This window comes from Miscanthus floridulus, chromosome 2 (genome assembly GCF_019320115.1).
Source record: "Miscanthus floridulus cultivar M001 chromosome 2, ASM1932011v1, whole genome shotgun sequence".
Classification (NCBI taxonomy): Eukaryota; Viridiplantae; Streptophyta; class Magnoliopsida; order Poales; family Poaceae; genus Miscanthus; species Miscanthus floridulus.
Genome location: NC_089581.1, coordinates 42,599,452 through 42,615,688, shown reverse-complemented (window position 1 = coordinate 42,615,688; position 16,237 = coordinate 42,599,452). Strand labels below are relative to the sequence as shown.

The following is a 16,237-nucleotide window of genomic DNA, read 5'->3' as shown; positions in this document are numbered from 1 at the left end:
ATGTTTCATCTGTATGTTGCAAGTGTTTTATCTGGATATTGCATATGTTGCAGTGGCTATAGATGTATGTTGTAAGTGTATGTTCCAAATGTTTCACCTTTTTCAGACCTTTGTTGCAAGTGTTTCATCTGGATGTTGCATATGTTTTAGACATATGCTGCAAGCGTCTATTCGAAATGTTTCATCTGGTTCAGACGTATGTTGCAAATATGTTTATTTGGATATTGTAGTTGCTATACACTTATGTTGCAAACGTATGTTTGTAAATGTTTCACATGTTTCAGACGTATGTTGCAGAAGTACTTTCATGTTGCAATATTAGCAGGAGTAGGAAGCAGGCACATGCAGATACGGTCCCTACAGGAATAGCGGTCCCCACCTACATGCCTATCAGCAGGCACGAGGCAGGCATCAATAGGCACGAGGCGCACAACTGCATGCGTAGGCGCATTAGCATACAGGGGCGGGTGTGTAGGCTCAGCAGTTGCATGCGGGACGTGCAGGCGTAGAGTTGCAGGTGAGGCAGGCTTAACAGCATATGTGGCAGGTGGGACGGGCACAGCAGGTGGGGCAGGAGCAGGCGTCAAAACGGGGGCTAGCGTCCGGACGTCCGGGTGCTAGCCCCTATCATGACTTCCGTCTGTCTGACGGGACAGACCCGCCTCACGCCACGTGCACCTGTGCCTCGCGCCTTACGCCGTGCGCCCCTCCACCTCGCGTCTCGCACCTTTTCTAAAAAAACATCATGCCTCCGCCTCGTGACGTGCGCCCCTGCACCTCGCGCCTCGCATGGTCGCACCAGATCCACCTTGCGCCGTGTGCGCCCTACGCCTCGTGCCTCATGTCGCGTGCCCCGCCCGTGCCTCATGCTGTTCATGCCTCGTGCCCCCACTCGTGCTTCGCGCTGCGCTCCCCCGCGCCGCGACAACTAGCCTCCATTGGGTGGCAACAAGTAGATGAGCACATGTTACAACGTATGTTTCATGTGTTTTAAATGTATGTTATTATGTTTCATCTGGATGTTGTAAAAGTAGATCTGGTGTTGCATATGTTGCGGTGGATATACACGTATGTTGCAAGTGTATGTTTCAAATATTTCATATATATGTTGCAAGTGTTTTATCTGGGTGTTGCATATGATGGAGTGGCTATACTATATGTTGGAAGTGTATGTTCCAAATGTTTCACCTATTTCAGACCTATTTGCAAGTATTTTATCTAGATCTTGCATATGTTGCAATGTTGCATATGTTTCAGACATATGTTGCAAGCGTCTATTTAAAATATTTCATCTATTTCAGACATATGTTGTAAATGTGTTTATCTGGATGTTGTAGTTGCTATACACATATGTTGCAAACTTATGTTTGTAAATGTTTCACCTGTTTCAGACGTATGTTGCAGAAGTACTTTCATGTTGCAACATTAATAGGCGTAGGAAGCGGGCGCATGCAGATGCGGTCCCTGCGGGCGTAGCGGTCCCCACGCATGCACATCACCAAGCACGAGGCGGGCATCATCAGGCATGAGGCGCACAACTGCATGCGTAGGCGCACTAGCATGCAGGAGCGGGTGTGTAGACGCAGAGTTGCATGTAGGACGTGTAGGCGCAAAGTTGCATACGGGCCAGGCTTTTTTTTGGAAAAAAGGTGGGGCAAGCCTAGCAGCATGCATGGCAGGCAGGATGGATGCAGCGGACCAGGCGGGCACGGGCCTCCGAATGGGGGCAAGCGTCCGGATGTCTGGGCGCACTATCTAAGGAATTGGCATCTGAACATGGCCCTTGTTTAGTTCCACCCTAACTTCCAAAAAGTTGCTACAGTACCTGTCACATCGAATGTTTGCGGCCCGTGCATGGAGCATTAAATGTAGACGAAAAGAAAAACTAATTACACAGTTTGGTGGGGAATTGCGAGACGAACGTTTTGAGCATAATTAGTCCATGTTTGAACACTATTTATCAAATAAAAACGAACATACTACAGTAGTCCCAAAATCCAAATTCCTACAACTAAACAAGGCCCATGGTAAGAATAAAACTGAGTGCAAGATAAAAGCTGTTGCAGGCATGCATAAAATATTATGCTTGCCGGACCAGACTTCTCATCTTTTAAAAAACGATTTTGCATGTCTCTCACTGCCTCACTCACATGCGCCGGCCCGCCCGCGCTGCGCCGCTTCCCCGTCGTCACCCACACTACGCCTGGCGTGAGTGGTGGGTGCTTCCAAGTTCCAGCGATACGCGACGCCTGTCCGACGACATACACTACGCCCTCCGTCCCCAATATAAGTAATTAAATTAGAGGAGGACAGGAGAGAAGAGGCCGTTGACTACCATTGACCAATGACAAAATAGTCTTTCATCCATTCGTTAGCTACACTAGACGGTAGTGGCATAGAGATTACAAAATTAGGTCCTATTTAAAATACAGGACTATAAAACATAGAAATAGAAAGAAACGTAGGAATAGAATAGGAAAAACACATGAAAAATATAAGAAGACGTGTTTGGAGCAAAGAAAGATGTAACTTGGGAAAACTTAAAACATTGGACTAGATTAGACACTAATGGCACTTAATTATGGGCCAGATAATATAGATATGTGTCCAAACATTTATAATATTTTATTTTTACTAGATGAATGTCTGTGCGTTGCCAATGATCCTTGCCCAACATTCCTAGAATAACAACTGATGTTCCCGCGAATTAAAAGACGGCATAACTTTGTGGTGTATCAAAGATTTTTTTTTTTTTTTACAAAACCAACACCAGATGGAATGCATAGAACTATTGGATTGATCCAATAGAGGCAAACTTGATTAAGTGCTAACACAAAATACAAAACCAATGCACAATCTGACCCTGCCCGCACATAGGTCCAACATGTATGTGCCTTAAAAACCGAGATATATAATAGAACAAAGAATAACAATGACATATGACAATAAACTAATGTCCTAGTCTGGAACTACAGCGATATACAAAGCATATATAATATTCATAAGTGACAAAGGGATGGCTTAGCCTTACATAATATGAAAAAAAAATCTAACTCCAAGTAATTAATGAAGAACAATTCTCAGGTACACGAAATAAATAATGACTAAAAAAACAAAGTTGTACAGGCCGCCACGCTAGTTAACTTCATCAGCTGGATATATTCATTGAAACAACTCGATCGATAAAAAGTGAACCTATATTTGCAGCCCTAACCTCCGCCCCCTGTCCCCCCACTGCCACGCCCGCCGACGCCGAAGGGGTCACCTGCTTGATAGCCCACGCAAAGGGTTTGTTGCCTTCGTGCCCTCACAACCGCAGCCACCCTGCCCTCGCCCCTCTTCCTCACACACCGCCACCGCCGCCCTGCCCTTGTCGTCGCCGGCCGCGGCGGCCTCCCTGTCCTCGCCCCGCCATCGCCGCCCTGCCCTCACCATCATCTACCGCGGTAGCCGCCCAACCCTCACCCTGCTGCCAACATCGGCGCCCTGTCGAATGACGCTGGTGTCGAAGGTGCATCCCAGCTTCAGCACCTACCCTGCCACCGCCACTACCATCGGGAACGACGGTGATGAGTCTAAGATCCAGAAGGCACGCCCCATCGTCCTCGCCCATCACCCGTAGTCTCCTCCTACACCACATTCGTCTTCATCAGGATCCTCGGACGGGCTCCATCACTACCATGGAAGTCCATCCTCTTCAACCGGACCCTCGGCCTCCGCTGCGACGCCCTCTTCACCCACATCGATCACTAGCAGTTTAGCATCAACCACCGCTGCCTCCATAGATCCAATCCAAGGCCAATCGAAAATGATAAAATTGGTTTGTTTGAACCACAAGAAGGAGTCGGGGAGCAAGGACCTAGGCAACGGCCACAGATTTGGAGGCTGCAAGATTGGCGTGGAAAGATGGGGAGGGGAGGTTGGATCTAAGGTGTTGCGCGGCCGCCATCCCTATTCGCTAGTCTGTTCAGTGATGGTGGAGAGCGAAACCCTTCACCGGATCTACATGGTCCCGCCGTTCGCTAGGGACTAGTGAGGAGGGGTCTGCGTGCCCTCGCCGTCGCCGCCCTACCCTCGCCCTCACACACTGCCGCAGCCGCGGGCTCGTCGGAGCTATCACCATGAGCCGGGAAAACTCCGGGGTGGGTGTGGCGGAGCTATCGCCATGACGTCGACTGTCGAGTGTTGGAGCTAGAATGAACTACCGGTGTCAGAAGAAGAAGATATTCATCTAGTAATTCAATCATCCACCCCACTAACTACTCAAAACAATATCCTTCTATTATAAATTTACCATTCTACCCTTAATTACATAAAAATTCAAAAAAAATAATAATATTTTTTATGCTGGTCCTACCAATTTAGTACGCAACTGGTGCGTATGATCCCACCAATTTAGTAGGCACCTGGTGCTTTCTCCCTCATTGCTTCTTGATGCCTCTGTTTTTCTAGGATCGCTCCTCACCCGCCGTCTTATTTTTCCCGACCATAATAAAAATTGTCTTTTTAATATACATTAACCGGTAGGGGCTTCTTGCCATCTTTCAAAAAAAAAATTTGACGAAGCCTGAATTGCTTGCCACTGGCTCATGATTACGAGACCAAGAGTCAAAGAACCAACAGTTGGGCCGGTGACGTATTCATGCGTCTTTGCGTGTAAGGGGGTGTTTGTTCCTACTGGAAAATTTTAGTCCCTGTCCTATCAGATATTTGACACATGCATGAAGTATTAAATATAGACAAAAAAAATAACTAATTGCACAGATTGTGGCTAATTTGCGAGACGAATTTTTTAAGCCTAATTAGTCCATGATTTGACAATGTTGTGCTACAGTAAATATATGCTAATGGCGGATTAATTAGGCTTAATAAATTCGTCTCGTCAATTAACCTCCATCTGTATAATTAGTTTTATAATTAACTCATATTTAGTTCTCCTAAATAGCATCAAACCCGATGTGACATGGACTAAAATTTAGTCCAGAAAACTAAATAGCCCCTTGGATCGCAGTGTACTGCACGTCTGTACCCCCGCTTTGAGAGTTAAAACAATTAGCAGAGTATAGGTCCAGTAGAGCAGGAGCATAAATGCACACACTAGAGTAGAGATCTAGTGCAGGAGCAACCAATCAGGAAGCTCCACAAGTTCAGAGGGCTAAGAGACATAAACCCCCCTTGGCGTCTCCGTTCTCGGTTCTTCCATCAGTTGATTCATGGCTGGTCTCTTTTACGGTTGAAAGGCGCGTGTTAGTGATCATCATTCATCAAAGCTTGGGCTTGGCATCAGAGGAAGCTGCAGGTACTCCATATTTCTTCCTTCCGTAGCTTGGGTTTCCCAAGATGATCCAAGATTATCATTCATCAGTTTCATCTTCCGTAAAAGATGGCAAAGATCAGGCTCGACTATGGTGTAGTGCGGAGCCAAGCGATTACGAGAAATTTTGCCTATGGATTAGGCCATTTGCCTCTTTTGCCTTGAGGGCCTAAATCCCTCGTTTGGGCCTATTGGTTTGTTTTTTTGGACTTTTCTCTTGTACTTTGACTGTTTTCTCTTCTCTGTCAATATATTTGTCTGGCATAATCCTGCCAGCAATTTTCGAAAAAAAGTTTCATCTTCCGTAGCTTGCGATTAAGTAGTACTTCTCCAACTTCGTTCGTTCTGTTCTCTGGCATGTCCTCGGCATGCTTCGGTGTGGTAGAGATGAGAAAGCCTGGTAAGAGAAGCAGGGAGAGCAATGCATATTTCTATCCGGATCACAAGGATGAGAAGGACAAGTATTTCTTCAAGGTTCTGGTCGGTGATTTTCGTGAACGATTGGTAAGTTTTCAAGTCCGTCCACTGTCTTCCTGGGAACTGTTCTTCTCTGCCTGCTCAGAAGTGGGAACATTGTGTTAGCAATTCCATCATCTCCCATCTTTGTTCATCTGCTCCAAAACTAAGTCCCTAGTCCCGGAAGAAACCTGAATGCAAAGATTTGGTCTCTTATAGATAATTTGTGCCGTATTATTGTTCTGAAGCTATATATGCTAGAATATTGTTCATTTGTAATAAATACTAGATTTTGACAGGAATGCTTGTGCAACCTGAGAATATTTATTGGCCCGGTTCTTGAACATGTGGCAACTAAAGTACTACTCCGTATCTGTTTTGATGTCAGTATCAGCCAACTTCTTGCATTTTATTGCTGCAGGCCATACCTGATAAATTCATGCAACATTTCAGAAGGCTAATAGCAAACAGTGTTAAGATAGAATCACGCTGTGGACACACTTTTGATGTTGAAGTAGCTAAGAATCTGGGCAAAGTAGTCCTTCAAACGGGATGGAAGGAGTTTGTTACTGCCCATGACTTGAACATGGGGGACTTCTTGGTTTTCAAGTACGACGGGACTTCTCGATTGAAGGTTTTCATATTTGATCTTAGTTGTTGCGAGAAAGTGCCTCCATGCCTTGTCAAGAGAAATCATACCTGTGGCAGAGAAACAAGGGAAATGCACATTGAAATTTCAAGCAGTTGTGGAGATCTTCCCTTGAATGTCACTGCTAGTTCATCAACCTCCCCATCCGACTCATCAGGTTATGAGTCACTATGTTGAATTGAACCAACTTGAGTAGGATTTACTTTACAGATCATGACCTCACATTTCTTTCTCTTTGTTTCTATGTAGGAGATTCTGTATCTCCAGAAGACCAGAAATCACATTATGTTCCAGGTTACATCCTCCCAAAGGGAACCTATCTCACCTGTGTGCAGATGAAGAAACTGAAAGAGAGAGTCCGAACTAGTACTTCTACTATCCCCATCTACGGATGCATCGTGAAGAAGAGCAATCTTCGTAGGGGATCTCAGGCTATGGTGAGCTTGGAAACTTTGTTCTTGGATTGATATTCTACTGCAATTATGCTTCATTTTGAAAGCATGTTGTTGTAGAACAGACGTTTCCCAGCTTTATGAGGGAGCGAGCTACGATTTCAGAAACAGGGATAGGGGAACTGAAGTACCAGTGGGAGGAGAATTGGACTTCTTAGCAATCAGCCAATCACCATCTTTTTCCTACAAAGCCATAGCCCAGCAAATCCCTTGCAAGCAAAGCAAAAAAATAAAATAAAATAAACCACCTAATCCTTCTCCCATTTTTTCTTGGCCAGGTCAATATGACATTAGTGAATAAAATCAGAAAACCAAGTAGAAAGAATATCTAATTTTAAGATTCAATTTTTTAATCTTTAATTTGAAGTACTACTAGCTCTAAACAAATTTCCTTGAAGAAATTTACAATCTTGATGCAAGTACTTCCAGTTTGAGATATTTCTCAGTTGACTTTTACACTTTCCTATTGCAATCAGGGCATACCAAGAGTATATGCTGATGTATATCTACCATTTGAGAACCAAACACTGATGCTTCAATGCTGTGGCGAGAGTTGGGACGTGCGGTGTATACCTCATAAGGGCGGACTCAGAGGCAAAAGTCTTGCTCAAGGGTGGAAACAGTTTGCTCGTGACAACAAGTTGCAGGTGGGAGATCTCTGCCTCTTTGAGCTACTTGAAAACACGAAGTACACGATGAATGTGCATATCATTCGCGCAAAATGAAATTTGGCAAGCAGTTGATGCTGTTGGTGCAAGCTTAGCTTTTGCAGTATGGTGGTAGAAGTGATTTTAATTTAGAGCGACTAGCTTGATATCCATGGCTTGTCCATCCCCTGTTCGGGCAATTGGTGAACTCATGTTCTGCCTAAGTCCAGACTCGGCACTCCAGACTGTTTCCCGTGTAATCCATCTGTGTTTTTGTTTCTGCTGTGATGTACTTAATTAGCTACTGCAACGTCAAGCCATGACTGTTTCACTTGTAATCCATCTATGTTTTTCTTTCTGCTTTGATGCAATTAGCTACTGCAACGTCAAGATATGAGCTTGCTTGTGAAAGATACGAAATTTCTCCATATCACTAAAAGTTAACTTGGGCGCGTTTATTTCCAGTCTCATAATCTTGCCGGCAGCACGGCGCATTATTGTCAGCCCCGTGCTCTCGAACTCCTCTACGGTGTTGGCGAGCACAGCGTCCGTGCGATACCCGTGCCGTTTGGCCCGCTGGTAGAACGCCGTCCACCGGTCGCGCAAGCCAGCGTGGAGGAGGAAGACGGGCGACAGCTGCGACCGGTGGAGCACCACGTCCGGGTACTCTGGCAGGCGGAGCAAGCCGTCGGAGCCGAAGGGCAGCGCCGGCATGTGGCTTCTCAGGGCGTGAAGGATGGCCGTCCCGAACGCGCCGCAGGAGACGAAGACCGCGTGCGCGCACCCGTGCCGCCGCGCGACGTCCACCGTCCACGCGACGAACACGTCGGCGACGATGCAGATGTCCGCCTCGTCGCCGCTCTGTCCGCGGAGGCCTGAGACGTAGTCGTCGAAGGCGGGCTCCAGGGACTCCAAGGCCTCGAAGAGCGTGACGAACGATGGCATCGGGGGGAGCTGGTTTGACTCGCAGCCGACGGGCAGGCCGTGGTCGGCCGGGACGAACGGCAGAGCGTGGAAGCCGATAGAGAGAGAAGTGGCCGACGAGGAGGAGCGCAGGGCGGCGACGTTGCCTGGAGTGGAGACGAGCGTGATGGCGGCGTCCGGGAGCTCACGGGCGAGGAGGCGGGCGGTGGCCATGAATGGGATGCGGATGAGGCTGCTGAGCTGAGGTAGCTATCCTTTCACGCCAGCGATCCCCATTGGACAGGACGAACGCCAGCGAGCGGCTGCAGCTTGTGTGTCTCCTTTGCGTGTCCCCATCCGTGTCTCCGCATACGTGGACGGCATCCGTCTCTCCTAATCACATGCTGCCGGCTGCCGCCGCCTCTTCCGCCGCCTCACATGGACCCATCGCCACCGCTGCCGCCGCGTCCTCCTCGACAAGCAGATCGAATCGAGCTCCGAGAAGCCGTCTAGGCGGGCGGCGAGAGTGGAGTCGAGCTTGGAGCACGTCCTCGACGCTAGCGGCTAGCGAGAACTCGCTCTTGTTGACGTGCGTGGTGGCAGCCACCGAAGGGTGTCCCGAGCGTGCCGCCGCCTCTGACTGCGGCGATGCGCGTGGACCCGTCGCAGGCGAGCCTCCACCACGCCCGCGGAGCATGGCGGCGAGCACCACAGTGATGTCGGCTCGATATACCAGCAGACAATTGGATTTAAACTTCGCTGCAAATGAAGCTCTTCACGCCATACACCAACAGACCTGCAGGTAATCGCACCTGCAGGTAATGTATTGGTTGATGATTTCACTCTCCAGGTAGAAACTGGTTATAATCTTCTTCTATAAAAATTGTGAATTTAGACTTGTGAGTTTGTGACTCGAATGTTTAGACATATGCATGGAATATTAAATATAGACTAATTACGAAACTAATTACACAACTTACGACTAATTTGTGAGAAGAATCTTTTAAGCCTAATTAGTCCATGATTTGACAATGTGGTGCTATAGTAAACATGTGCTAATGACAGATTAATTAGGCTTAAAAAATCGTCTCGCAAATTAGCCTCTATCTATATAATTGGTTTTGTAATTAATCTATATTTAATGCTCTTTATTAGTATCTAAATATTCGATGTGACATAAATTTTAGAAGCGACTAAAGAACCCAACACCCCCTTAACTATCACGTTGCTTTCTGTGATGAAACTTGAATGGACTTGGAAACATGTTTCTAACAAGAAGCCAGGGCCATGTTTAGATTGTAAAAAATTGCAACCCGATGAATAGTAGCGCTTTCGTCTTATTTGGTAAATATTGTCCAATCGTGGACCAACTAAGCTCAAAAGATTTATCTCGTGATTTCCAACTAAACTGTGCAATTAGTTATTTTTTTTACCTACATTTAATGCTCCATGTAAACGGCTAAAAATTGATGTGATGAAGAAAGAGTGAAAAAACTTGGAATTTGGAGGTGATCTAAACAAGGCCCAGATGGCAATTTTGTAATGGATATTCTGATCATGGTTGAACATATATAAGAAAAGGACGAGGTTTCAGATAGCAACAGCTAGCAATGTGCAGAACGTTGGCCAGAACTGAATTTTCTTGTCAGTGCTAAAACTGAATTGCAGTCTAGATATTTAAAGCGTATAGTACCTGTATTGGTGAATAACCGAAACTGAATTTTCTTGTCAGTGCTAAGACTGAATTGCAGTCTAGATATTTAAAGTGTATAGTACCTGTATTGGTGAATAACCGAAACTGAATTTTCTTGTCAGTGCTCAAAGACTGGACAGTAATTCAGCTTTTGCCTTAGCTAAAATTACAGTCCCGAAATTGCAACTCTCTCATGTTACATTGTGTCATATCTGATATATCTAGACTAAATACTGAAACTTGGGTGTTTCCCTTTTATGTTTTCAGGTGTTCCTGATGAAACTAGAGAGGAACCTACTAGCTAAATCGAATGGCGAGATTGAAACTGAAAGTACCAGGTGGCTTGTGTTAGAGGGCTTGAAGAACTTGTGCTGAAAGTCTCTGCAGCACAAGCACAAGGGCATGACATTGTTGCAGTTTGATGTATAGAGCAATGAACAAATTATAGGAGTGTAATGTGCTACGAGAATGAGATTGTTGTACAAATTGTCACGATCAGGTAGCATTTGGTTGAGAGTCAAGGTGGAGTGGGATGGTTCCGTCTCTGATTTCTGAGATGGGACGGTTCTATTTTTTGTTTGGTTGACATGGGACAAGATCGACCCATTTTGTGTTTGGTTAAAAGGATAAATAGGAATGGGTTGGATAGTCAATTTGACGCCGTTAGCTCTGTTCAGTGAGACCTCCATGTCAATTTTTATTGTATTTTTTAGGAATAATTCTTTTTATTATATAAAAAAATCCTCCCAACTCCCCACGGGCCACGAGCTGACGGCATCGCATCGCAGCCTCCATGGCTTCGCGCACGCTGCCGCACCCGCCTCAGCGCTCGGACGCACACGTGCCGCCGCTCCCGGACCCAGCGGGCGAGCTCGCCGCCGCACCCCAAGCCAGCGTGCGGGAGCACGCCGCCGCGGCCCTAAGCCCAGCGAGCGGGAGCATGCCGCCGCGGCCCCCGGCACCGCCCTCCCCTATTCGTCGGGTCGAGCTCGCTCGCTCGTGCGGGAGCCGAGCGGAGCTTGACCGCCGGCGCCGGATCCGGACGCCGCCACCGCATCCGCTCGCGTCGCTATGCCCGTCCGCGGTTAGAACAGAGGAGAGGAAGAAGAAGCATGGCGCTCACTGGAGGAGAGGAAGACGAATCAGCCAGAGATGGCGACTCCACGGCGTTGAAGTGGAACGTCCCCGTCCGTGCTTTTTTTGGGGACGGGGTCGCTCCCATTTTTCACGAATATGCCAGGATTATTCAGTGGATGGGATGTCCTTGTTCTCTCCGACTCGTAACCAAACATCGCACAAACTGGGATCGCCCCGTCCCATCCCGTCCTCGGAACCAAACACAGCCTTAGTCACACCCACAAAATCTTCAACTCTTTTCACTCTCATTTGTAACCCCTGTCGCAAACATAGAGCACTCATGACTCGTGCTTAGGATTACGAACCAATAGCTGCTGGATGTAGTGCTTATTGTCCGAACTAATATAATTAGTCCCTTGAGTCTCTAAGTGATAAGCCATTCGAACTCGACACATGGCTCTTAAATTACTAGTTGGTGCTATGAAACACCGACAAAACATTTCTTGTGGCTTAAAAATCTTATCATGTATTTATCATATTTTTATTAACTAAAAAAGGCTGAAACCGCCTAAACTACTTCAATCTAGGTTAGGGAGGTAATTTGAATGGTTTTGAGAACTTATTAGGGAGTAAGATGTCCGGTCTTAGAGTTTAATGAGAAAAATCAGACCATGATGATAATTCATAGATGCAAATTTAAAATGGATTTTTTTAAAAGGTAGAACACAAGGGATTTGATGGGTTGGTTTCGATGGTATTGATGTGCTGTGAGTGTGACACCACAAGATATACTCCTAGGATATGTTTAGTTGCTAGATGGGGGCTATCTATATTGTCACCACAAGATATACTCCTAGGATATGTTTAGTTGCTAGATGGGGGCTATCTATATTGTATATTTCCAGAGGTGGTGTGTAGGCTATGAGTATCATATTTTAGAAAAGATACTATTGCAGATTCAACCTTCAGTTTGGTTGTGCCGGTTTGGATGTGAACCCCATCGCTGCTATTTTGGTCCTATTTTGGTTACGTCGCTTCAAAATTCGGCAGTTAAAATGCTGTGCCGATCTAGAGTAGTGAGAAGAGTGTTTAGCTGGTGTGATGCAAATTGAACTAAGTTTATGTTTAGTTGACTGAAAGCTGAGGTTGTATAAGCAGTTAGAAGGTGGTGTCGTTTGGCTGCATGTATTAGGATGAGCGTGTACCTAAGACTGTCTCCAACGAACGACCTAAACGCAAAAATGCGTTCGGCACGGTGTTTTTGGGTACCAAAACACTCCTCCAACAGAGGACCGAAACCAGCTACCCATTCTGGGTCCTCTGCGATTGGTAAGGCAAATATGCGTTTCGAAGAGAGACGACGCAAATGGTGGGAGCCGTCGGGGCAGGGCGCGGCCGTCGGGGCAAGACGATGCAAGAGCTCCGCCGGGCGCGAGCTCCGCCGAGCCGCGGGTGCGAGATCCGCCGGCGCGGGCGCGAGCTTGGCCGGGCCGCGAGGGCGAGCTCCGCCGGGCGCGAGCTCCGCCGGACGCGAGCTCCGCCGAGCCGCGGGTGCGAAGAAGGAGAAGGAGAGGGAGGGGGACCGGACGCGGGCGCGAGCTCCGCCGGGCTCGGGGAAGAAGAAGGATAGGGAGGGGGGCTGGATCCCGGCGCGAGCTCGGCCGGGCCGCGGGGGCGAGCTCCGCCGAGCCACGGGCGCGAGATCGGCCGGGCGCGACCTCCGCCGAACCGCGGGCGCGAAGAAGGAGAAGGAGAGGGAGGGGCCGGACGCGGGCGCGAGCTCCGCCGGGCTCGGGGAAGAATGAGAGGGAGGGGGGCCGGATCCGGGCGCGACCTCGGCCGGGCCGCGGGGGCGAGTTCCGCCGAGCCACGGGGGCGAGCTCCGCCGAGCTCCGCCGAGCCGCGGGGGCGAGCTCCGCCGAGCCGCGGGCGCGAGATCCGCCGGCGCGGGCGCGAGCTCGGCCGGGCGCGACCTCCGCCAGACGCTCCGCCGAACCGCGGGCGCGAAGAAGGAGAAGGAGAGGGAGGGGGGCCGGACGCGGGCGCGAGCTCCGCCGGGCTCGGGGAAGAAGGAGAGGGAGGGGGGCCGGATCCGGGCGCCGCGCCAGCGCCAGAGCGCGCCGTCGCCCCACGTCGTCGCCGTCGCCATGCCCGCGTGGGAGAGAGGACCGAAGATATTTGCCTTCGCCGTTGGAAACGGAGGAATTTGGGTATGACACTCATTCACTGTGCATCACCCAAATTCCGGAATGGGTCTTTGGAATGGATCTTTCTCGTCGGAGATAGTCTAAGACGCGTGGGTATCTTACACTGTACAGGCTATGCACACCGAGAGCCAGGTCTGGCAGACACAATTGATTTTTTTCGCAAACATGCGCCGGGGAACAAGTTTTTCATTAAGAGTAAAGTTCTTAGCGGTGCAAGGCGCAGACCAAGAATCCCTAGACTGTCAGACCACGGAGGGGCAATAGTTCCCACTTTCCCAGTGCTGCCTCATCGAGCATGGGGTTGGCCGGTTGGGGTCGACGACAGGTGAGCTGACAGGGGAAAGGCAGCGTGCACGCCAAGCTCCTAGGCAGGTCAGCGTCCGTAGGAGAGCCAGAACCTGCAACCTCCTCGAGCCCGTCGGTCCGGCCCTGCATGACAGATTAGCTGCTTTGCGGTGTCCTTATCCTCGGCAGGCTGCAGCGGGCACGACGACACGGCTCCAACGAGAACGGCTTTACGCGCTTCAGGAGGCCGGAACCAGGTGGGCCCCCCGGGCCCAACGACGGGCCATCACCGTCGCCATTGCCGTTGTTGCCGCCGCCACCGTAGCGAGTCGCTCGTCGCCCGTCGCCGGCCCTGTCGCCGATCTACCCGCCGCGATTCATCCACTTCCGCGTGGAGGCAGACCATGCCGACACCGTACGGAACCTCCGCGCCCGCCTCCGGCCTCTGCGCAGAAAGAGCGACGCCGCGGTGCGCCACGGCGAGCACCAGCGAGCCGCAACGACGAGCTAGCGGCCCCCTCTTGCCATCTCTGGGAGGTCCATTTGCAGACCAGGCAACGCACAGAAAACCGGCAATCTGTGCCTTTCCCCGGACACGCTTGATTTGGCCGCACCCGCACCCGCACCCGGCCCGTGACGCTGCATGTGGCCATCCGCGCTGCACCCACGGAGCCTGGGTACCATTGAGTGCTTTAGTTCCTAAAATTTTGCAAAATTTTTTAAGATTTCTCGTCACATCGAATCTTTGGACGCATGTATGAAGCATTAAATATAAATAAAAAATAAAACTAATTACACAGTTTAGACGAAATTCACGATACGAATCTTTTAAGCCTAATTAGACTATAATTAGACACTAATTACCAAATAACAACGAAAGTACTACAGTATCATTTCTCAAAAAATTTCGCCAACTAAACAAGGCCTAAAGATTCCAGCAACCAATGAACCAAATGGCCATCTTGTCTGCGTCTCTCACTCGGCCACTCCACGACTGGATGTGAAACAGGCATACTCCTACGAGACACAGAGAATCTGGCATAGTAAAAATTACTACAATGACTAGATTATAGATAATCTGCTGTTTTGCGTTGGTTCTAATGTTCTACTATACTTCAATTGGACCTAGATAATCGAACCGTGCTCTGCTCTCCTAGATTTTTGTAAAACAAGTGCGTGCATGCTTGCTATCCCAAAGCACGGAGAGCCCCCGGCACGACGCACCAAGTCTCATCCAGCTGTGTCCTCTGAGACGCACTTCTTCGACGTACTGCAAGCGACGACTTGTCACTGACACTTGGCAGCCGGTTCGGTTGGCTATTTCGTATCGTTGCTGGTTTGTGAATAAGTACTGCTGGCTGGTTTGTATGAGAAAAAAATAATATTCTAACTGAAAATTTACGATCGTTTACGACAAACCACAGCCAAACGAATAGACCGTGGGTCGCCCTGGCCTACATGCCATATTGCCATGTGACCCTAGTCAGTCAGACTACTCCCTCCTCCGTTCCAGTCATAGCATCGTTTTTTACTTGTATGCTCCGTTCGTCTTATTTAAAATTTTAATATAAATAATAAAATAAATATATTGTTATTAAAATATTTTTAATAATAAAATAAGTCATAATAAAATAAATAATATTTACATAAAAAATTTAAATAAGACGAACAGTCAAGTCAAAGACGACATTTTCAAGGGTACTGAGGAGTACGTAGCGCGTCTGTGGATCGCTCCGTTGTCCTCGCGTTTTATGTCACTACGCCTAAATAAACGTGTGTGGGATTCCAAAATATGCTGCCCCATTTTCTAGTAGGGATTGTATTATTGTTGTATTCATAAGGTTCAATGAATACGAGATCATGCATGGATACGATAAATCTACGAGTGTTGATTTTTGTGTACCGTAAAGCAATTATTTTTAGATCTATTCGAAAGTTTGCTCTCTCTTTTTTTTTGCTCTTTTGCATATATCGGAATACGAGACGAAATATTTTATTGAACTCTTGCATCAAGAGTTGGACTGGACCTAGGTAATTACTCCAGAGAGGTTACCAAAGTTGTGTGTGATATAAGAGCAAGTATAATAGCAGGCTGTAAGCCGACTAAATGCTGAGGTGGAGGAGAGATGGGAGGAGAGAGAGGAGAAGCGGGCTGTAAGCTTACAGCCGGCTTGGGCACAAGAACCAAAAAAGTCTGTGAGAGAGACAAGTGGGCCATGTATTAACTGTAAAGAGTCAACTACTATATGAGTGGGATGAGAGAAGGCTGCAAGAAATCTTACAGCCGGCAAGCCGGATGTATTATTAGCCTTGCTCTAAATAGTCTGGTCAGTCCTGGTACAAGTTTCATGTAAGTTTGACCTGTATTTAATAGACTACCATATATATATAGGCCTTGTTTAGATCACCTCTAAATTCCAAGTTTTTTCACTCTCTCTCCATCACATCAATTTTTAGCCGCTTGTATGGAGCATTAAATGTAGGTAAAAAAATAACTAATTGCATAGTTTAGTTGGAAATCACGAGATGAATCTTTTGAGCCTAGTTGGTCCAC

The 16,237-nt window shown here is 48.0% G+C and overlaps 3 protein-coding genes across 3 annotated transcripts; 1 reads left to right on the top strand and 2 right to left on the bottom strand.

Moving 5' to 3' along the window:
- Window positions 1-5,215: 5,215 nt before the first annotated feature.
- On the top strand, window positions 5,216-8,346 carry LOC136538608 (putative B3 domain-containing protein Os03g0621600). The gene is made up of 5 exons (XM_066530563.1): window positions 5,216-5,299; window positions 5,700-5,818; window positions 6,192-6,576; window positions 6,669-6,856; window positions 7,348-8,346. The coding sequence occupies exons 2-5, from the start codon at window positions 5,702-5,704 to the stop codon at window positions 7,594-7,596; spliced, it is 939 nt and encodes a 312-aa protein (XP_066386660.1). The 5' UTR covers window positions 5,216-5,299; window positions 5,700-5,701; the 3' UTR covers window positions 7,597-8,346.
- On the bottom strand, window positions 7,894-8,655 carry LOC136536414 (crocetin glucosyltransferase 3-like). The gene has a single exon (XM_066528721.1). It carries the CDS (start codon window positions 8,653-8,655, stop codon window positions 7,894-7,896), a length of 762 nt encoding a protein of 253 aa, XP_066384818.1.
- Window positions 8,656-12,349: 3,694 nt separating this feature from the next.
- On the bottom strand, window positions 12,350-13,340 carry LOC136536413 (uncharacterized). The gene is made up of 2 exons (XM_066528720.1): window positions 12,498-13,340; window positions 12,350-12,370 (listed from the first exon to the last, which is right to left on the bottom strand). Exons 1-2 carry the CDS (start codon window positions 13,338-13,340, stop codon window positions 12,350-12,352), a joined length of 864 nt encoding a protein of 287 aa, XP_066384817.1.
- Between the last annotated feature and the right edge of the window lie 2,897 nt (window positions 13,341-16,237).

Coding starts and splice junctions, on each gene's coding strand:
- LOC136538608 (XM_066530563.1), top strand. CDS start 5,702: ATGAGAAAGCCTGGTAAGAGAAGCAGGGAGAGCAATGCATATTTCTAT. Junction 5,819..6,191: donor GTGATTTTCGTGAACGATTG/GTAAGTTTTCAA, acceptor TTATTGCTGCAG/GCCATACCTGATAAATTCAT. Junction 6,857..7,347: donor GTAGGGGATCTCAGGCTATG/GTGAGCTTGGAA, acceptor TATTGCAATCAG/GGCATACCAAGAGTATATGC.
- LOC136536414 (XM_066528721.1), bottom strand. CDS start 8,655: ATGGCCACCGCCCGCCTCCTCGCCCGTGAGCTCCCGGACGCCGCCATC.
- LOC136536413 (XM_066528720.1), bottom strand. CDS start 13,340: ATGGCGACGGCGACGACGTGGGGCGACGGCGCGCTCTGGCGCTGGCGC. Junction 12,371..12,497: donor TCGCAGAGGACCCAGAATGG/GTAGCTGGTTTC, acceptor TAATACATGCAG/CCAAACGACACCACCTTCTA.